Source organism: Hemiscyllium ocellatum, chromosome 7, assembly GCF_020745735.1.
Source record: "Hemiscyllium ocellatum isolate sHemOce1 chromosome 7, sHemOce1.pat.X.cur, whole genome shotgun sequence".
Classification (NCBI taxonomy): Eukaryota; Metazoa; Chordata; class Chondrichthyes; order Orectolobiformes; family Hemiscylliidae; genus Hemiscyllium; species Hemiscyllium ocellatum.
Window position 1 is genome coordinate 89,136,864 of NC_083407.1, and position 22,942 is coordinate 89,159,805.

Consider the following 22,942-nt stretch of genomic DNA (forward strand, 5'->3'; position numbering starts at 1 on the left):
TCCCGGCAGTTTTGTTTTCCATCTACTCATTTTGCATTGATTTATTTTGTGGGTCAAGGGCATCGCAACACACAGTAATGCAGCGTTAACTGAAGTACACATTATGTTATGCAAACTAACCTGTCAGTTGAGAATGCCACTAATGGTGGAAAACCACAACGCCATAAACAAACATATAGATCTAGATACCATCTATCAACCCCTCAGAAATTGAACAGGAAATGACATCACCAAAACCCCCAGGAACCCCATCGAGGACAAACATATAAATAGAAAGCAGGAGACAACAGCTTCGTTTCACTTGGAGGTCACCACTGATGATGTTACCCAGTCAGGTAATGAAACATCTGGATATCTAACCTATAGCTCAGCAAGCAAACCCACACCCTAAATGGTGGAAAATGATGACAATTTGTGTCTCACTGACAAAAGTTTGCTGTTATGTTATTATTAATTCTGAGGCTATGTGCATTGTTAGCAAGGACAAAATATATTGTCCATCCCAAATTGACCTACAGAAAGTGGTGGTGAATCACCTTCATGAACTATTGCAGTCTATCTGACATAGATACGTTGATAGTGCTGTAAGGAAGGGGGTTCCAAGCTTTGACTCAGTGACAGTGAGGGAACAGCATTATAGCTCCAAGTTAGAATGGTGTGTGAACTTGAAGGTAATTTGTAGGTGGTGACGTTGATATGCATTCACTGTGCTTGACACTGTAAGTTGCACTTTGGATAGTGCTAGGGCAGCATGGCTCAGTGTTAACACTGCTGTCTCACAGCGTCAGGGAACTGGATTCGATTTCAGTCTCGGGCAACTGTCTGTGTGGAGTTTGCACATTTTCCCTGTGACTGCGTGGGTTTGCTACAGTTTCCTCCCACAGTCCGAAGATGTGCAGGTTATATGAATTGGCCATGCTAAATTGCCCATGGTGTTCAGGGATGTGAAGGTTAGGTGCATTAAACAGGGGAAATGTAGAGAAATACAATAGGGGAATGTGTCTGGGTGGCTTACTCTTCAAAGGGTTGGTGTGGATTTGTTGGGTCACGTGGCCTGTTTCCAACTGTGGGGATTCTATAAAATTCTATGAAGGAGCTTTGGCAAAGTGCTGCAGTGCTTCTTTCACATTGTATCAACTACTGTCCCTGGTATATGCCCTGGAGGAAGTCAAAATTGGAAGTGTGGGATCGAGTGCCAATCAAGTGGATCATTTTGAAATGCTTGGAATCAAACAGAAGTCAGGTATTTCACATCATTGTATTCAGCCATGACCAGACGTTGCTGAAGGGCAAAATATATGACAATGGATGCGAGCAGGAGCTAAAGTGATATTGTGTGAAAAAGGCACATTAATTTGGGGCTTAAGAGTTTACCCAACAATTTGGACATAATTGCTGAATACCGCAATTTCAACTTGCCTGGAGGTAGTAGGCAGGACAGGTTTACCATTCAAGTGCTGATTTAATACAATGTAAAAAGCTGTATATGTGCATTCCTGGCATTTCAATCCAGTGAATGTTCATCATCCAATTCTTAGTACAGAGTGGCAAGTTACAGAATGGCAGAGGGACCACAGCGAAGGTGCACAGGTCTCAGAGATGGCACTGCAAGCACTAGTTTGAGAGGTACAGAGCAGAAAGATAGTTCTGTGCTTAGGAAAGATATCGCCTTACCCTCCTCACCTTCTCTTCTGCAACTAGTGTCGTTCTACCTTGTGTGACCTAGTTGTATGTCATATTCGGTCCTGAGAACAGTGAGTGAAATGCCCACAAGTAACGGCTCCTGTTCTGTTCCTGACCCTTGTAAGGTGTCACACGAAGTGGAATAGCACGACACTTAATATTTTTAGATGCAACCTTCAGAGAATTTCTAGAATAAAAATTCCTAGTGTCAGTAAATCTTGATTAAGTGCACTAGAATGTCTGAAAGAGATGCAAAATGCTTGAAATTCTGAGTTTGATATTTTCATAAAACTCAGTGAGGACAGTACCTTGCTGCTGTATATTATTTCATTTTCTATAACATAGTTGAAATAATTACTCCTTAATTATTGTCCTCCTAAGGTAATATTGTAAATAGATGGCTAGTGTAAAGAAACACAATCCAGTAAGGGTTATTAATTATGCTATTCACACATTTATTATGTTTGGGAATATTTTAATTTAGCAAAATCTAATTTTTAAGAAGTTAAAAATCTCTCATGCGCCTGAAAGATCCGATAGTTGAGCTGTAGCCTCCCCAGTCACTGTATCTCCTGTATTCACCGGGCCTCATGAAGTACTGTCGCCCTCTGTAGTTGGGATGTTCATAGAAGATCCAGTAACCATCCATCACATGGCAGGAGTGGATGTCACGGTAACGGAAACGATCGTAGACAGATGGACAGTCATCCATGAATTCCATCATCTGTCCTCCAAAGTCAGGCCTCTCGTAAATTCTCATTCTGTAGGAGCCTCCTCGGTACTGGAATAGAAATGAGATGATATTTCTGAGGAAACTACAAATCCATGTTGAGTACTTTCAGAAAAAGAAAAACATTATGAAGAAATGAATACAGTGAGGCAAGTCGAAGACACCAACAGTGAGAGCAAAGGTGATATAATTTATTAACATTGACTCAACAGTTCGATTATATTTGAGGTTTCTTTACCAATAACTAGCACCTACTTTGCATGCATAATCAGTGAAGTGTCTATGAGAGTAGATGAGACTGATATTAGTTGATGCACTGTTAGAGTGGTGCTAGAAAAGCACAGCAGGTCAGGCAGCATCCGAGGAGCAGAATTCCTGATGAAGAGCTTTTGCCCGAAATGTCGATTTTCCTGCTCCTCGGACGCTGCCTGACCTTGCTGTGCTTTTCTCGAACCACTCTAATCTTGACTCTGATCTCCAGCTTCTGCAGTACCCACCTCTGATTAGCTGATGCACACAGACTGAGGTTTAGTAATATCAGTAAAAGTCTAAACTTACTTCCAGTCTAAACTACTGTGAGGAATCTGAGGACAGCTTTGTCTTTCCTGTAATGTCTTAATTATTTACAGTCAGTGAATGGAGTGTGTACAAATATATTTCTCAACATACTGTATGGAGCCAGTCTACCTGTAAATGGCATGATTATTTTCTACACTGTGATTATAACAATTTGACTTTTACTGACTGTCTCATTAATGACAATAAACATTTTATTTACATCCCAGATGTTCACAGTGTTGCAACAGACTATTGTCAGATGTCACCTAGGAACTAAACTCCATGATTGCACAACAATTGACATAAGATCTAACCCACTTAATCTAGCAGGAAGGACAAAATGACAAGGACTGATAATAATTTCAGACATGTGTTGGTGGATCAGTAAATGAGTTGGATGTTTGTCAGGCAGACACTTCACTACCTGCTAACAAACACAGGAAAAACTTAAAATCAGACCTGTGGAAACAGGCAATTGTTCTCCAGATCTGATGCACACAAACGCAAATGTCGAGCACACAGGCCATTTCCAATGTCAGTTTGTGTAGAAAATACAAACCACCAGAAATCACATACCTGTGGGTAGGAGCGACATGACCTGACACAGTCATTGAATCCCATCCAGCGCTGGTAGTCAGGATACGCTCCCCTGGTCAGAACATACTGGTATCCCATGTAATTGGGTCTCTCATACAGCACCCACCAATCACTCTCAACACGGATGGAGTTACAGCGGCTGAAGTAAGGGGACAGGTCGGCACAGTCACTGCTGCACTCATAGTGCCGACCCTGGAAGTTCCTGTCCTCGTAAAAGATGATCTGTGGGGAAAATGTATTGGTCAGTTAATAATTTCACAAGTCAGACAATTTTTAATGATAAATAACATACATAAACTCTGACTTACCCTTGCCTTTCCCATTTTGAGCTCAGAGTTAGATTATCACCGAATGATTCACTGTTTCAACCAGTTTGGTATTTATACGCTGGGCAGTCTCCCTGGATTGTACTTCTGTCATTGTAATGAATTCAATGGCTTCAAATCAGCACAAAACCAGCAAAACAAATGCCATACATGGTCATTGTAAGGAAAGCTAATTAAGGCACTGAAATATCATTGTGTGACGAATGAAAGTCCATTGTGTTTCCAATACTGCACTTGCATTATCATTTTCAAATGGTTGGCATTACACATTCAACTAGGTATGTTTCCAAAAGTTCAGCATTTTGATTGAAATTGTCTCCAATACTGGTCAAGAAGCAAATGCACATTTCCAGAACCATTTGCTTTATTCCCAGTGTTTATACAGTGTGCTGCTCTATAATTGATTGTACATTTAGATTTCCAGATTGTGCTCTAAAGACCATGAATATTTATCAGCATATGCATCTATCTAGTCGGGTTACTGTAGTATTAAATATTTGGTTTCATATTGTAACCAGTGTCATTCAGTTGCAGACAATCTTGCGGTTCATTCTAAATTTTCAATTAGCCACATTTCAAGGTCACACAGAAATGTCAACATACAATTTAGGAACAGAGGTAGGCAACTTGACATTTCGAGCCTGCTCCAGCACTCACAAAGCTTAGGGCTGACCTGACTGTGGCCTCAACTCTATCTCCCCGTCTACCCACAATCACTTTTGTCTGCCTTGCATGTGAAGAATCTATCTTCCTCTGACTTATAAAAAAGTCAATAACCCATTGCTGTCTGAAAAGACAGTTACAAATATTCACAACCTTCTGAAAGCTAATGATTTTCCTCATCTGATTCTTAAATGCGAGACTCCATAGCTTTACAGTATACACTAGTTCTCACACAAGATGAAACAACCATTCAGTATCCAACCCATCAAGTCCCCTTAGGATTTTATAACTTTTAATCAGAACACCTCCAACCTTCTAAAATTCAGCTCAGCCCAAAGGAGAGGACAATGACGCTTTGATTTCCTCAGTGGGGTACAGCGTTATTATACGTTTTGCATTACAATAATTACATGCTACATTATCATTGTTCAATTCCCCTTAATCTATGCATCCAATCCTGTGATACACTTGATCAATGATGAACACCCCTATGGACAGACCTAATTTCCCCATCATCTCATGATACTTACCAGACATTGTAATCATCAGGCCTTGGGATCTTACAATGCATCCCATTAATTCCCATTAATCCAAAATATTCCTTTGGACATTTCCAGACGTGTTTATCTCTAAGGACTTCTCAAATTCTGTTATTCACTTTACCCCTATCAAATTCCATTGCTAATCTTATATTTCCCTCTGTCCTAATCACAGGAGATACAAAATGTAGTCAGGTCTTGCTATAATAGTTAAGATTCACAATATTAGTTCTTTTATAACATTAGTTATATGAATAGTTTTATGTGTACACCTACTGTTAACATTCTTTAGCTAATGAACTGTGAGCAGATTCAATCCCACCTGACCTTGGAGTCTCGGTTAGAACCTGCCCCTCTATCTTGCAACTGCATTACAAATCATTCTAGTCACATACTGTACTGGAGTGAAATTTACTGTCCTTACTCTGACTAACTTTCTTCCTAATAAAAAACATCTTTCTCATTGACAAGACTAAAACTCAATCACTTTCACAGCTCAATGAACTTGTCTGATCTTTTTAGGAGCCACAATCCCACCCTTATCATCGGTGTCTGTTATTGTAGGATCCTATTTTTCTCTTTAATGCCTGCTACAACCTTCAGGCTGTTTGTTCTTAGACATTTCTTATCAAACTGTCTTGTGCAGACCTTTGTACCTGCTGTTTGTGCGGACCTCCCTGTATATTAATTTGTATGATTCTTTGTTCAAAATAGACCCTGTTACCTTGAGATACCCCCTTCCTAGAACTAACATTGTCGTAATTATGATGTCATTTAAATGCTGGAACAGGCAAGATAATTCTATTACTGCAGCCATATTTATGCCAACACAGGCACTACTGCTGTCATAATTATGCCACTTTGATCAGGGACTAGCTCAACATCATCACATCTTGTTAGCCTAAAAAAAATGACCTATTTACACTGACCCTCTATCTTTATTTGATAATAAATCCTCAATCCATGGTAAAATGTTACATCCTGAACCTCATAAGCTCTTATTTTGCTAAATAGCCTGAGATGTTTCATGCCTTTTGAAATTCTAAAGTAAAGGACACCCAACAGTTTTCCTTTATTCATGTTGTTTGTTACTTCCTCAAATAACTACAATGTATCAGTCGCGCATGATTTTACTTTCACAAAGCCATGGTGATCTGCTTGATTGCATTAGGAATTTCTAATTGCCCCCCAAAAAACTCCTTTGTAATCCTTCAAAGAGTTATTTTAGAACACAAAACAAAAGTATAGTAGCGAAGATGGCAATGTGGTTAAAGTTAAAGAAAGGGATCTCGTTTTTTTTTGTGTGTTTCTAAAAAGAAATGCATTTAACAAGGTTCCATATAATTGACAGGATGTAGAGCTGTGCTAAGAAGACGCAGATGGAGTTCAACCTGGAAATGTGAGAAGTGATTCATTTTGGAAGGTCAAATTTGAATGCAGAATACAGTGTTAAAGGCAGGATTCTCGACAGTGTGGAGGAACAGAGGGATCTTGGGCTCTATGTCAATAGATCCCACAAAGTTGCCAGTTAGGTATAGGGTTGTTAAGAAGGCATCTGGTCTGTTGGCTTACATTAGCAGGGGGAATTGAGTTTAAGAGACATGAGGTTATGCTGCAGCCCTATAGAGCCCTGGTTAGACCACACTTGGAGTATTGTGTTCAGTTCTGGTTACCTCATTATAGAAAAGATGTGGAAGTTTTTGAGATGGTGCAGAAAAAACTTACCAGGATTTACCAGAAAATATTACCTGGTCTGGAGGGCATGCCTTATGAATATAGGTTGAGGGAGTTTGGGCTTTTCTCAATGGAGCGAAGAAGACTGAGAGGTGACTTGATAGAGGTGTACAAGATGATGAGAGGCATTGATAAAGTGGATATTCAGAGACTCTTTCCCAGGGCGGAAATGGCTATCACGAGGGGGCATAATTTTAAGGAGATTGGAGGAAGTTTTAGAGGAGATGTCAGAGGTAGGTTCTTTACACAGAGACTGGTGGGTGTGTAGAATGCACTGCCGATAGCGATAGTAGAGTCAGATATATTAGGGACATTTAAGGGACTCTTGGATAGGCATACGGATGATTGTAAAATGTAAGGTATGTGGGTTCATTTGATCTTAGAGTAGGGTAAAAGGTCAGCATAAAGGGCCTGTACTGCTCTATGTTCTATGATCTATAATGGGTTATTTTGCAAAATAAGAAATTAACGTATAGGGACTAACGCTAGTATGGATAGAAGTTTGGGTCTCTGGCAGAAAATAGAGTATTCATAAATGATTTTTTTTCCAGATTGGTAAGGTCTGTTGAATGGGGACCCATGGGGGTCTTTGCTGGACCCTGAACATTTTAAATTTATATCAAGGAGCATGTTGAAGACAAGGAGGCCAAATTTGCAGATGACACCAACATGGGTAAGAAAGTATTTTAAGAAGTTGACATAACAATGTTGCAGACTGATATTGGCAGATAAAGTGAGCAGCAAAAATATGGCAGATGGAGTATAATGTGAGAAACTATGAAGTTATTCACATTGGTAAGGTAAGGATGTCATGCTTCAGTTGTGTAGGTGAGACTACATCTCAAATAATGTGTGCAGTGACACCTCCTTATTTCAGGAACCATATAAATACAATGGAGGCAGTTGAGAGGAGGTTTACAAGATTGATAGCTTGAGTGAGTGGGTTGTCTTATGAGGAAGGATTGGATAGGCTGGGCTTTTTTTCACTGCTACTTAGAAAAGTGGGGACTGATCTTATTGAAGTTTAGAAGATGTTGAATGATATTGACAGCATGGATGTGAAAAGAATGTTCTCTCTTGTGGGGAGTTCCAAACTAAAAAATATTGTTTTGTGATGGCACTATGCCTTTAAGAGAGATCTGTTCTGTCCTGTTTCTCTTGCAGAGAGGTTTTGCCCCAGTGATTTCTCTTTCTGACAGCCAGTTGGTAAGCAGCTTTTGAATTTTCCCTGGGGATTTTTTTATAAAGGAACATAAGTAGATGCAGTCAGGACTCATATAGATCAAGGAAGGCTTTGAGTTTTGCTTCAGTTCAATGAAGATTTCTGCTGGCTGCTTCAAGATGTGCGACTGAAGTCTTAGATGAGAGGCTTCCTCTTAAAAATCAAAAGGAGCAAATTATGTCTTTCTACTGCACTGGAGAGAGATAGCACATGAGAACCATAACTGTTTTGCTGGGTGGTATTTTTGCTAAAGGGTATATTTGTGTGATGCTGCCTATATTTGAACAGCTAATAATTAATGGTAAAATAGTAATTATCTTGTCAAGTATTTCAATAGAGTGAAGTTATGGCAATTCTTTATTTCTTTGCATTTTAACTGCGCTGTAAGAACAAAGTGTGGTTTGATTGAACATAGCAGTGAACCAGTTGAATCACATATGGAACACAGCACCTTCTGCTTGCCTTTAAATGAATATATAAGTTAGGGCCTAGGCTACCTCCTTACAACACTTTGGAGGGAGTTGTGATCTGGTCTGGTCCATAACAGTTTTACCATTAGGGATTACCTTGTAGGCCAGAGATGAGATGGTTTTTGTTTCCTCTCAGTAGATTATGTTACTTTGAAACTCTCTGTTTCAGAATTTGGTGGAGGTGGGAGTCATCAAGTATTTTAAATCCAGATGTAGATAGAAGCTTGTTAGGCAGAGGAATCAAAGGTTTTCAGAACATAAATAGATCAGCCACGATTGTTTTGACTTCACCTGACAAAGGAGCAATGCTCTGAAAGCTTGTGATTTCAGATCAATCTATTGGACTATGACCTGGTTGTTGTGGGATTTCTGATGATTTTATTGAATGTCCGAATAGATTGGGCCAAATATCTTAATCCGATCTATTTTCACCTAACACTTAGAGTCATAGAGTCATAGAAATGTACAGCATGGAAACAGACTCTTTGGTCCAACCCGTCCATGCCAAACAGATATCCCAACCCAATCTAGTCCCACCTGCCAGCACCCAGCCCATATATATCCAAACCCTTCCTATTCATAAACGCATCCAAATGCCTCTTAAATGTTGCAATTGTACCAGCCTCCACCACTTCCTCTGGCAGGTCATTCCATACATGTACGACCCTCTGCGTGAAAAAGTTGCCCCTTAAGTCTCTTTTATATCTTTCCCCTCTCACCCTAAAACTATGCCCTCTAGTTCTGGACTTCTCGACCCCAGGGAAACGACTTTGCCTATTTACCCTATCCATGCCCCTCATAATTTTGTAAACCTCTGTAAGGTCATCTCTCAGCCTCTGACACTCCAGGGAAAATAGCCCCAGCCTGTTCAGCCTCTCCTTATAGCTCAAATCCCCCAACCTTGGCAACATCCTTGTAAATCTTTTCTGAACCCTTTCAAGTTTCACAACATCTTTCCAATACGAAGGAGACTAGAATTGCACACAATATTCCAACACTGGCCTAACCAATGTCCTGTACAGCCGCAACATGACCCCCCAACTCCTGTACTCAATACTCTGATCAATAAAGGAAAGCATATCAAACGCCTTCTTCACTAACCTATCTACCTGTGACTCCACTTTCAAGGAGCTATGAACCTGCACTCCAAGGTCTCTTTGTTCAGCAACACTTCCTGCTGTTGAAGGCAAAACCTTCACAATGAGTTACTTCCATCAGTGAGCATAGATTTCAATGGTGCTCTTCTCTGTTTTTGCCCACCAGCACAATATCACTTCCTACAATTCTGTCCATATACTGCTGGAACAGATCCTGGCTGATAGATAAACCAAGAAGAAGTCTCTGGCATCATCTTCCAAATGGTGTTCTGAAAGTTGTGATTTCTTGAGGTTGAATTGCCAAGTGAATTGACCAGTACCTATGTATGGCAAATTGCTTGGAGAAAATTTTAACTCCTGTGAATTTGAGATTCAGTTCAAATAATGTTGAAATTGTGTGTGGGCATATTTTATGGGAAGATTAGGGTCTAAACATACTCTGATCATGTCATATATCTTTATCATGCATGTAATAGAATTCATTGGTCTGTTCTGATATGCATGACAGATAACATGATTGTGTTTCATACCAAATATCTCACTCTCAAGCTTCTCTTGTACATGAACATTACAGTTTTGAGACAGGCAATTGACTGAACTATATCTTTTCTGAGATGCAATACAATGTGATCTTTAAAGTTTTCTGTGATACTGAATCTGTCTGGGTACAATTGTTATAGTTCCACAGTAACTCAATGTAAGTATTCTTACTTTTTCCTGCTACAATGAGTGTCTTGTTGATCTTGTGAATGGCTACGATATTGGGATCCATGCGTACCAGTAGACGTGCAGTAGGGCAATGCTCTTCCAACTTTAAATGCCGTTGAAAACTAGGAGGGTCCAAATTTCAGGAACGTCAAAATTCATGGCTACATAGACTACAGCTCTAAAAGAAGGAGGGAGAAGATTAAATATGAGGATAATTCAACCGGTAATATAAAAGATCGCAACAGAGGGCAAAGAGAGGCAGAAATGGACATTAGACCATTGGAAAATGATGCTGCAGAAGTAGTAATGGGGAACAAAGTCATGGTTCAGAAACTGAAAAAGTACTTTGTGCCAGTCTTCACACTGGAATACATGAATAATATTCCAAATGTTTAAGAGATTTGGAGTGCAGAGGTGAGTATGGTGGCCATCACCAAGGAGAAGGTGCTAGAAAACCTGAAAGGTCTGAAGGTAAATAAATCATCAGGATCAGATGGACCACACCTCAACGTTCTGAAGGAGATAGCTAAAGAGATAGTGGAGGCTTTAATACTGATATTTCAGGTATCACTGGAGTCGAGGAGGGTCCCAGAGGAATGGAAAATCACTAATGTAATCTCTTTGGTTTAAAAAGAGAGTGAGGCAATTTTGATCTGTGCCACAAGCTCATTTACCTTATTTCATATATTGCATTCATTCAGATTCAACAGCTTCACTCCTGTATTTACTATCCCTCTCCTCACTGTCATCCCTGTCTCCAGTTTGATTGAGGTTAGATTCTTAACCCTTTTGAAACCCTCTAACCTGTTTATGTTCTGGGCTCTTTAATAATGTCTCCTGAGTTCTCTCTTCTTTGCATTTCATTTCATACTTTTCCATGCAACTGAATTCACCCCCACCTGCTGCTTTGTTTCCCATTAGCCATTATACATCTTGGAGTTTTACCATTCTCTTCGCCCCTCATTTTTTAGTTTAAAGCCCTGTTGACAACCCTATTCACCCTTTTCACCAGAACATTGCTCCCAGCACGGTTCAGCCAGAAAATGTCCCAATGGTACAGATCCCATGAAATGGAACCCCTCTTACCCACACCTCTCCTTCAACCATGTGTTTATTTCCCCTATTCTTACATCCCTAAGCCAATTTGCACCAGGCCAAACCAGGGGAGAATGCCAAATGTCCTTTCCTGAAGGAGATTAGTGAATGAGATACATTTTCACATCAATCATTAATGCTTTCATGTTCACCATTAGCCCTTTAATTGCAGAGGTATTGGGCCACAGAACACCACGCATCTAAATGTCTTGGATAAATTTATTGATTGGTTCAGGTCGTAATCTGGAGATTGTAACCCTTGAGGACCTGTTCTTTAATTTAGTTCCTCGTTCCTGATAATCCCTAAATAGGTCCTCTTTCTTAATCTTGCCAACGATGTTTGTCCTGACGTGGAGCATAACAACTGAATCCTTCCCCCCTCTTTCCAATATCCTTTCCAGCCAGTTAGAGATGTCGCTCACCCTGGCACTTGGCAAGCAGCATTTCATCCTGCTTACAAAAGATACTATCAATCTCTCTAATTGTACAATCCCCTACAACTACCACTTGTCTTTTTGCTCCCCCCATTGACTGACCTCCTGTGTCACAATGCTGTAGTCTGCTGGCTCATCCTCCTTACAGCTCTGTTCCTCATGCACACTGGAGCAAGTACCTCATCCCTGTTGGACAAGGTCAAGAGCTGATGCTCCTCTGTTCCTGAATACATGATCCCTCTACCTGCCTCACCTGCAGACACACCCTGCTGTCCCTGACCACTGACTGACTTTGAGGTTGTTAATCTACCAGTTGTGACTACCTCCTGAAACAGTGCATCCAGGTAAGTCTTCCCCCTCCCAGATGTGCCCACAGTGTTTGAAGCTCAGACACCAGCTCATCAATTCCAAACCGGAGTTCGTCCAATAACTGACCCTTGCTGCAGATGTGGCCATTGCAGCTCACAATGAGATCTGCCAGCTCCCACACCATACAGCCTCGGCACATCACTTGCCCAGCCGTCTCTACTTAGTTAATTAATTTATTAGTCAGTTAATCCTGAATTAGTTGATTAATGTATTAACTAGTTTTGCAGGTTGTTTTCAAATTTAGGACACATTTCTGACAGTCAATCAGGTCACAGCTCCCCTGTGATATCACTTTTTCAGTTTGCTCCTCTCTGTGTGCTCCTCTTTCCGACTCCACTTTCTGGAATCAAAGCCTCGAAACCCTGAGGTAGTTAGTTTTATACTTACTGTTGAGAGTGTATTGCTGGAAAAGCACAGCAGGTCAGGCGATGCTTTTCCAGCAACACACTCTCAACTTTGATCTCCAGCATCTGCAGACCTCACTGTCTCCTACTTTAAACTCACAGTGCTCTGTGTGCTCCATGTGCTCCTCTCTCTGACTCCTCTCCATGGAAACAAGGCTATGTTTGGCATGCAAGCAGTCCTGTGTTGTATCTTCACCGGGATGCATCTCATTTTTAGTGCTGGTCCTAGCATCCCTCATGCATGCTTCACTGAACCAGAGTTAGTCCCCCATCTTGATAATAATGACTGAAAGAGGGAAATGCCAAGCCATGACATAACAGATTGTGTGTTTGAATAAAATTCTGCTAGTGCTGATGGTTCACAGCTCTTCACGGGTTTGAGTTGCTAGATCTGTTCAAAATCCACTCCATTTAGCACAGTGATAGTACCACACAACACAATGGAGATTATGCTCAGTGTAAAGATGGGACTTTGTCTAGCACCCATGTCCTTTTGGACTCTACTACCTTGGTCAACAGTGTTGCTACTGAACCCATCACAGAGATGCACCATACAATTCCCCATCCAGAGTACTTTGTGCAAACTTTCCACCCTCAGTACATTTTTCAATTGCTGTTCAACACACAGGAGAACTGATTCATCAGCTAAGGTGAGGCAGTAGGTGATCACCAAGAGGACCATTCCTTCCCATTTTTGATCTGAAGCCATGAGACTTCATTAGATCTGAAGTCAATGTTGAGGACTCCTAGAGTAACGCCCTCCTGAGTGTGTGCCAGTGTGCTGCCACCTCTGCTGGCTCTGTGCTGGTGGTGGGAGAGGAAATATCCAGGGATGGTAATGATGGTGCCTGGGACATTCTCTGTAAGCTATGAATCCATGAGTATGACTCTGTCAGGCTATCGCTTGAGTAGTCTGTGAGACAGCCCTTCCACGTTTGGCCGCGATGTTAGTCAGGAGGAGTCTGCAGAGTGGACAGGGCTGGATTTTCCTTTACTGTTTACATGGCCTTGATCAGAGCTGGGTACATTAACCAGTTCCTTCCCTTTTCTGAGATTTTGTAGCAGTTTGATAAAAACTGAATGCCTTGTCAGGCCAGTTCAAGCAGCATTTAAGAGTCGACCACATTCCTGTGCATCTGGAATCGAATGAAGGCCACACCAGGGGAGAATGCCAAATGTCCTTTCCTGGAGGAGATTAGTGATTGAGATACATTTTTACAACAATCATTAATGCTTTCATGTTCACCATTAGCCCTTTAATTCCAGAGGTTTTGGACCACAGAACACCATGCAGTTTTGATTGCTTGGATAAATTTATTGAATGGATACAGGGCATCCTTGTGAATAGCATAGCGTTTTATTTGGTGTCATAACCTTCAGGTATGGAATGCAATCAGTAAGTTATATTTCACAGGGATATTTTTCCATGAGTTACAAATAATGGAACTCAAAAAGAATTATATATTCCTATCCCAGGAACAAAGTTTTGTTTTATTCTAGTAAAAGGCAAAAAAACAAGCTCAAGATGGATACTGTACTAATAAGACCTGTAAATTTCAAGGTCCAAGTTTTTCACACCATCTGGTCCTGAACTGCCAACTGCAAAATGGTCAACTTGCCTGAAGGTGCTAAACAAGAGACCTTCAGGTTTACCACTCAAGTGCTGATTAGACCAGTCTTCATAAAAGTGTGTATATGGATTCCTAGCCATCAATTCCATTGAAATAATGGATTGTGCTGTCTCGCACACATTACCACTTTATAGGTTAACTAAAGCATTGAAATAGAGAGCATACAGATTCACAGTGTTAAGAGTGGAGGACACCCAGGGAAGGAGAAATGACCTATGTACACTGGGAGGAAAGATAGGACCTTGTTTCCTTGCACTCTCTACCTGCGACAACTGGAGCTACTCTGCCCTGAGTCTTCCTCTCAATCCCAGACCAGTCAGTGGAAAATTGAGCAAGATGTCTATGAGCAAGCATATCCTTTCGTCTGTGAGCTATGTAAGGTGCCCAACACAGTACAGAAGCACACTGCGTAATCTTTTTAGGGAACAACTTCAGAGAATTTCTGAATTTGGCAATGTGTCCCCAAATGTTGGAAACACAAACCAAATGTTGGGAGTGCTGTGCATGGTATCTTTCACAAAATATAGCACAGTTCATCCATCTGCAAAGCTGTCTGAATTCAAAATGAATTCCAAATAAAAATATGGTTGCTTGTGTCCTTCCTTAACTTCAATGTTATGGCTCAACTATATGTCTCCATAATGCCCCTCTTAAGATAAAATAATTGTAACATCAAGGTCAAGAAAACACAATTCCAAATCTGTTATGCTGATAACATATTTATTATGTTTCAGAATATTACATATGTCAGAATTCTGTTTTCAACAAGGAATTAAAAGTCTCTCATGCGCCTGAAAGATCCAATAGTTGCGTTGTAGCCTCCCCAGTCACTGTATCTCCTGTATTCACCGGGTCTCATGAAGTACTGTCGCCCTCTGTAACTGGGATGTTCATAGAAGATCCAGTAACCGTCCATCACATGGCAGGAGTGGATGTCACGGTAACGGAAACGATCGTAGACAGATGGACAGTCATCCATGAATTCCATCATCTGTCCTCCAAAGTCAGGCCTCTCGTAAATCCTCATTCTGTAGGAGCCTCCTCGGTACTGCAATAGAGAAAAAACAAATTATTCATTTACTGGATAAGATCATCCCTGGTCAGGCCAGAAATTATTGCCCATTCCCAGTTGTCCAGAGGGCAGCTAAGAGTCAACCATATTGCTTTGGGACTGAAGTCACGTGTAGGCTGGACCATGGAAGGACAGCAGTTTCCTTCCCTAAAGGATATTAGTGAGCCAGATGGGTTTTTCTGACAATGGCAATGATTTCATGTACAATATTAGATTCTTAATTCCATTGCAGGATTCAAACCCAGATCTCCGGGAGGTTAGCTGGTTCTCAACATTAATAGTCTAATGATAATATCACTAGGCCATCAACTCCTCTGAAATGGAACATGTGTAATGTATCTATAAACATATTTGTACCAAGTGCAGTAAAATTGTATAAAAGAGGATGTGTTTTCTACTTGTAACATTATCAGGGAAACTACTTACAATTTTAATGAAAATTCTCAAGCAAAGGCATTAAACAGCTTGTTTTGTATCAAGCTGTTCATGTCTCTTTTTGTATGTTGCAGTATTTGGTGCTTGGCTCCCAGGCGTTTTGTAATCACTGTTTTGATAATATTCAATATTATCAAACATTGAATAAAAATTACTGTTGATAAAAATAAAACCATGAGCGGAAAAGTTTTTGGAATGAAATTACTGTGCAGCCAGCTTTGGAACTAGAAATGGATATCCAGTTTGTGAATACTAACTTTGGAAATATGGGAACAAAGAAACAGGAATAGGTTATAGTGCCCTTCAAGCCTCTTCTGGCACTCAATGAAGTCATGGCGGACTATGACCTAAAGAGTTGCTTCCAATTAGTATGTCCTGGGAAAGAAGTAGAAGAAAGTCTAGAAAGCATTTTGATACAATGTTTTCTCATGAGTTGTCCAATAAGTAGGTACAAGTATGAACATTTGGCTCCTGAAAAAATTCAGGTCACATTTCTCTCACCTTTCCAGCATGTGGTTTATCATGAATGCTTAGCCACACTATTTATTATTTATTTTGTTAATACGTGTATCAATGAGAGTTTACACAGAGATTGTTTTGACTGGTCCCTGTGTTTTCTTGGAAGATGAGTGGAAATCCACCCTGACTCTATCAGTGTATCCCAACAGTTCCATCCATTCTCCATCCAAGTTACAGCTATCAATCAGGCCAGTCCTGAGGAAAATCATGCATGTTACAGCAGAGGCAAATTAGTCATGAGCAGACGCAATGCAGGAATGTGGAAATGAGAAACCACGGAACCTTTTGATGGATTAAAGCAATAGGTGAACAATCCTTTATAAATATTAACCAAGTGACCAGTTCATTTTGTCTATAAGGACATGTTTGACTTACATGTGGGTAGGAGCGACATGACCTGACACAGTCATTGAATCCCATCCAGCGCTGGTAGTCAGGATACTCTCCCCTGGTCAGAACATACTGGTATCCCATGTAATTGGGTTTCTCATACACCACCCACCAGTCACTCTCAACACGGATGGAGTTACAGCGGCTGAAGTAAGGGGACAGGTCGGCACAGTCACTGCTGCACTCATAGTGCCGTCCCTGGAAGTTCCTGTCCTCGTAAAAGATGATCTGTGGGCAAAGGAAATGAAACAAAATATTTCTGTTTTCCAAATAATTATTAATAAAAGGTGACAACAATGAGGGTTAACCATACCTTTCCCATTTTGAGCTCACAGTTGGTGTAGCAGTGTCTGCACATGCTATCACTCTGGCTGCTCTGTATTTATACGTAGGAGAGGCCATTGCAGAGACTGCCTTTGTTATTTTAAACAATCTCAAGCACAGATCAGCAAAAAAAAACAAAAATGTGTTACAGATATTTCAATAAAACCGCTTTACTCAAAGCAATAGATTCTATTGGCTGTTTTTAGTTTGCTTTCATGTCATTTCAATTGTCCTGTAGAGAAAAAAAAGAACAAAAGACTGGGGGCCCTCGTTATTCTCAAAGTAAAATACACAAACAGCATTGAACTATATACTCTGCTGAGGTTATAACCAGATATTATTGCTTTGTTTATTATTTATTTTGCATACGCCACTTTCACCAAACTTCATATCAATAGAACTATGTGAATGTTTTTGGGTTACATAATCAGCATACTTTTGTTTGAATATGATCCCTTCACCTCTTTCAGATCTGCTGCTGAATTGACCTTTAGCACAGTCGAACTGTTCCAATGCCAGCCTCCAACCTTTTGCACTTTATCAACCTCAAGTGCTCGAAACCACATCTTGCCATTCTCTAAATCGCATAGTTTTTGTTCACCTTTCACCCCTTTTCATCATGATGTGCATTGGCTTCTCATATTGGCAATATCTCGATTTCAAAGTTTTCCTTTTTAATTTTAAATTGTCCCATTTCCTTGCCCTTTCCACACTGCAACTCAGATATCCAGAGAGTAAATGTTAAAACTGAAGGCTCGTCTTTAACTATAATCTTTTCCTGACAAAGACATGCGCTGTATACCACAGAATCTTGGAAACTGGTGTAACTGGAGGCTTTTGGTCCCATTACTGTGGGTCTGGAGTCACATGTAGGCCAAACCAGATAATGATGGGCAGATTTCCTTTGCTGATGGACATTAATGAACCAGATGAGTTTTTGTTTATAACAACTGGCAGTGGCTACATGATCTCCATTAGCTGGCCAGTAATTCCAGATCAGAGTATATGTCAATTTTGCTCAGTGAAGGCTCAGTATTATACATCCTATTTCTGCGTTGCTGCTTCAGAATGGCGAACAAGTCATTAGACTAATACATCACAACCTGTTGAGGTGGGTGATTGACAGCTGCTTAAAATACACCTTTTAAAGATACGTGCCCATCAAATCTCTACACCCCCATTTTCTAATAAAATGTTATCCTTAAATAGTCAACGTTATCACATGCCAAAGAAACAAATACAGAGTAATAAGTTTACCAGCGTCTAAAATGTATCAACAATTTGATTTGTTGTTGAAACATTTCCGACTGTGTTCGAGTCGCATAAGGATTTTTCAGTTTTTTCTCATTGTGATACTGTTCAGAATTAGTATTTATTTCCTCACACAATTTGTTTCTGGATGTAAGCTAACGATTTTGACCGGATTCCAAGACACATCAGTTGGACATTGTATTCAAACTTCCTGTCTTATATTCAGATCAGGTGATATGCCCACATGCTGGTCATGGAGGTCTTTCATATCCTTCCCTCAACCACTTTCATCCAGTCATGCATTGTGTATTCCTTGGAATATCCATGAGTGAGCTAGGGCAGTATTTGTTTGCACATGCCTGCCAAATAATCTTTCCCTATCAGTTCTGTGGTATAACATTTGCAAGTTCAGAATAGCTGGTCCAAACTGTGTTATGTAGCCCATTGGCTGATTATCTTTGTTGAGTTAAGTAACCTTCTCCCATTATAAGCATAGGGGTTCATTGGTGCTTCTTGTGATCTGCTGTCCTTAGCATTGTCTTGGGGCTACTCTACTTGCCATTTACCTGCATGGTGTCCACAACATAAGATATTTGAGGTGCGTATAGTGAATTTTCATAGTGACACTTATGTGTAGCCATGGTGTCCACAACATAAGATATTTGAGGTGCGTATAGTGAATTTTCATAGTGACACTTATGAGTAATGGATTCTATTCAATGTGCTTGTTATCCTCATCACCTGATGGAGTCACATAATTGGGGATTTTATGGATCTTGTCTTGATATTGTCTGGGACACTGTCTTGGTTGGTTAGAATACAGCACCTGTCTGGATTTTAGTTTTGGCTTCCCAAAACATTGCACCTGAGCCCTCTTCTGGAGTACTGCATGCAGTTTTGGTCCTCCTGTTATAGGAAGGATGTCATCAAATTGGAGTGTTTTCAGGAAAGATTCGCTAAGATGTTGCTGAGAATGGAAGGTTTGAATATGAAAATAGACTTGAAAGGCTGGGACTCTATTCACTGGAGCATTGGAGGGTGAGGGGTGACTGTACAGAAATTTATAACATCATCAAGAGCATCGATGAGGGGAATAGCAAAGACCTGTCCCCTATGATAGGGGAGTTCAAAACTAGGGTACATGTTTTTAAGGGGAGAGGAGAAAGATTTAAAAAGGACATGAGGGGCAACTTTTTTACACAGAGTGGTTAGTATGTGGAATGAACTGCCAGAGGAAGTGGTGGATGCAGGTGCAGTTACAACATTGAAAAGACATTTGAATACGTTCATGAATAGGAAAGGTTTAGAGGGATGTGGGCTGAATGCAAGCTGATGGTTTAGTTTAGTTTGGAAACATGGTGGGTTTGGGCTAGTTGGACAGAAGGGTCAGTTTCCATTTTGTATAACTATTTAATTTTTTTTGCATTGATGCTTCCAATGTCCTCTGGTGCCACATTCCTTGCAAACATCATAAAAGCTGAGCATTTTCAGAGTGCATGCTTGAGGCTGCACTACCTGCATTGCCCACGAGGTTTGCCTGCATTGGCTACCATGTGAATGGTGGATAAATTATGTATAACCTGTAGGCTCTGTCAAAAGGACTGGGTGGCCATGCCATTCCGGTAGCTGTCAAGGTCACAGCTGTCCAGAATTTTAGTGCCAGGGCTTTCATTTCAAGGAGCAATTGGGGAAGTGTATGGCACCAACTCATCTTCGACACATAAACACATCCAGGATATCACTGATATCTTTTTAGCTAGATCTCATCTGTTACTGTCATTCCCTCACAATTAGCAGAGTCAAGCAACATGCGCAATAGGATGGCCCATCACCACTGACTGCTCCTGGGTTTAGAACACACCTATGTTACTTTAAAAATGCTCTATCATCAAATGGCAGCATTCATCAACAGAAGGGTCTTCCACTCCGTCAATGATTAAATTATATTCAATCATAGATGCCAGACCTTGGAGGTCTGTGCAAGATATCCTGGGAGGTGCCATGACTCTTGTCTTCCTGAGAATTGACAAGTTTCTGCCTTCTTTCAAGATCCTCAAGTTATACAGAGATGCTACTGGAATAGAAGGGCTGCCCTCAGCAAGTATGGCTCATGATGCCTTTATAAGACCCTCAGATTGACACAGGACTATAGTGGAACAGATGATAAGCCTGCTTAAAATGAGGTTCAGATGCCTGGACAACTTGTATGTAACCTTGTAGGGCAACCCAGAAAAGTTGTATCAGGTTGTTGGGCAGGTGGAGGGGGGAGGGGTCCCTGGATTCAGAGGAAATAGAGAATTGACAGCAATATTCTGAGGGAAAAAATACAGACAAGCATTAGGATGTTGACCTGTGTGAGAGAATAGTACTTCCTCAAATGTGAAAAGCCAGTGATATTTCAAATGTGAAAAGCCATTCTGCAACAACAAAAGCTGAGGCAGGGTCACTTGACGTGAAACATAAACTCTAATTTCTCTCCAAAGGTACTGCCAGATCTGCTGAGTTTTCCAGCAATTTCTGATTTACAGCATCCGCAGCTCTTTCGGTTTTTAAATAACCTCATTCTAACATGCTTCTAGAATGAATGTGCTGGGCTTGTATTTCCTTGAATTGTTTAGCATTCTGCTGTTAATTTGAGAAGCAATTCCTGCTAGTGCAGAGGACATGTGATCAAAATTACAGTAGATTTGTTTACCTAGTAACGGGGTCCATCCAATCACATTGAATGTGGGAGAGTCTTTTCATGCTGAGATTGGAAGAAGAATCGTGGGGTTTGCACTTTGCTGTCCTCACAGTTGTTTTACCAGGTCACTGTTGGACACAGAGGGCCCTGCAGCAATTCTAAAGCAAATGATTGTGGGAAGAGTCACTGGACCTGAAACATTGACTCTGTTTCTCTCCAAAGATACTGCCAGACCTGCTGAGTTTCTCCAGCTACTTCTGTTTTTGTTTTAGGTTCCTAGCATCCGCAGTTCTTTGTTTTTTGTTTGTAAGATGTGACAGTCAGAAGTTAGTCTATGAAATGTCTTTGATAGAGTTCCCATTCAAGTTGAAATAACACTAAGAATTGGAAAGAATGAAAATCTGCCATTCGAACTATCTTAGATGTCCTATGCCAATATATTCTTCTCAGCTCAATGTATAGTTCATTCTGCTATAACGGGTGTTTCGTTAACATGAGTTCACGATAACATGATTGATGAATTGGGAACACTGTTTCTAAAGCACAAAGGTTTAAAGCATGCATTGCTTATAATGCAATTCTGGACCCATCAGTTTAAATGATGCTGCTATTACATGATTTTCTTATAACACAAGATTGCACGAGAACGGAGCTACCATGTTATTGTGAAACTGATAATATATACATGCATAAATAGAATATCAAATCCGTAGGCAGGCACAAAGTATGATGGCAACTGTATCCTTTAGGCTCAAACTTCCAGGTGCCATATTTACCCAGATAACATTTCACATTTCTCTGCATTGAATTTCATCTGCCAAGTGTCTACCCATTTGGCCAACTTGTCAATGTCCCTCTGAGGTCACTCAACATCATTCCCACAATGCACTATTCTCCCTAGCATAGCATCATCTGCAAATTTATAGCTCTTTCCCTCAGCACCTAACTCCAAATTGTTTATATAAAGCAGCCAAATCAAAGGGTTCTAACACCGATCCCTAGGAAACACCACTTTCAACTCATCTCCAATCTGAGAAAAACCCATCTGTTTGCCATCTTTTAGGCAACTTCTAAACAATGCTGCCAAAATAAAATCATTCCCAAACATTTTTCATTTACTAGCCAACTGCTATGTGTCATTGTAAAAAATGCTTTCTGAAAATCCAAATATACAACATCCACAGCACTCATCTCATCCTTTGCCTGTGACAGCCAATGTTGCATTTCTTTTACAGAAGGACAATGGCTATTACACATCTGCCAGGTTTTACAGTTAAAATATAAAAAGAGCTGCAACACATACTAACTCATGCATCATCAGGTCACGGGGCTTCCATCTCAACTGGGAGAACTTACACATTTGATTATACCCTTCACAAAAGGGTTACATTGGACAAAAACACAACTACAAATGTTGGCATTGATCAGAGGTCAAGCAGACATAATAAGTAACACTTTATTGTCTTCCACCTACTCTAATTCGATAAAGAAACACCATTCATTTGGAAATCTTCACTCTTCAAATTTTCTCAACCAAATTCTTCTTATCAGTCATGGTAAAACAGACCTTCATGGCGTGAGGGACTAACACTTCAATCTGTGTTCATGAATACAAAGGAAGTGCTTATGTTCCCATGCTAATGTCTCTTAATGCTTCTGTCCTTCTGCAGGTGAAAAATATAAACAACCAATGTGAACATACACAGACATGTGGATTGGAGGTTGGTGGGTTGGGAATAGAGTGGCTGGTATGCCTTATGTAAGGAAGACAAGGTAACAGAGTTGTCAGGAAAGTAAGGTGTCATACCAATGCTGGTGGAGTGTTTGGAAGTGTACACTCCTCAATGGATTCTGCTACTTATGTGAGGGCTACAACTCATGATGCTACTATCTCTTTTCGTTTTACTTAGCAGTCTCTAGATCCCATTCCCAAACTGTGAGAAGGAAGCAGAAGAATTCTATCTTCCAATCCCATTTCTAGTGCCACCTCTGAGGAGGATGAGGTAGA

General features: G+C 40.4%; 2 protein-coding genes across 4 annotated transcripts; both read right to left on the reverse strand.

The window, feature by feature from the left end:
* Positions 1–2,188: 2,188 nt before the first annotated feature.
* LOC132817632 (gamma-crystallin S-1-like) lies at positions 2,189–3,891 on the reverse strand. Its single transcript, XM_060828133.1, has 3 exons — positions 3,877–3,891; positions 3,548–3,790; positions 2,189–2,464 (listed from the first exon to the last, which is right to left on the reverse strand). The coding sequence occupies exons 1-3, from the start codon at positions 3,889–3,891 to the stop codon at positions 2,189–2,191; spliced, it is 534 nt and encodes a 177-aa protein (XP_060684116.1).
* An 11,141-nt stretch (positions 3,892–15,032) lies between these two features.
* LOC132817189 (gamma-crystallin S-1-like) lies at positions 15,033–16,998 on the reverse strand. Of its 3 annotated transcripts, none has more exons than XM_060827463.1 (3): positions 16,990–16,998; positions 16,662–16,904; positions 15,033–15,308 (listed from the first exon to the last, which is right to left on the reverse strand). In XM_060827463.1, the coding sequence occupies exons 1-3, from the start codon at positions 16,996–16,998 to the stop codon at positions 15,033–15,035; spliced, it is 528 nt and encodes a 175-aa protein (XP_060683446.1). The 3 variants fall into 3 exon arrangements, with proteins under 3 accessions (XP_060683446.1, XP_060683448.1, XP_060683447.1); XM_060827465.1 differs by having other exon boundaries at positions 15,033–15,298; positions 16,658–16,904; XM_060827464.1 differs by having other exon boundaries at positions 15,033–15,301; positions 16,658–16,904.
* Positions 16,999–22,942: the final 5,944 nt, after the last annotated feature.

Coding starts and splice junctions, on each gene's coding strand:
- LOC132817632 (XM_060828133.1), bottom strand. Junction 2,465..3,547: donor CATGTCGCTCCTACCCACAG/GTATGTGATTTC, acceptor TTTCTATTCCAG/TACCGAGGAGGCTCCTACAG.
- LOC132817189 (XM_060827463.1), bottom strand. Junction 15,309..16,661: donor CATGTCGCTCCTACCCACAT/GTAAGTCAAACA, acceptor TCTCTATTGCAG/TACCGAGGAGGCTCCTACAG.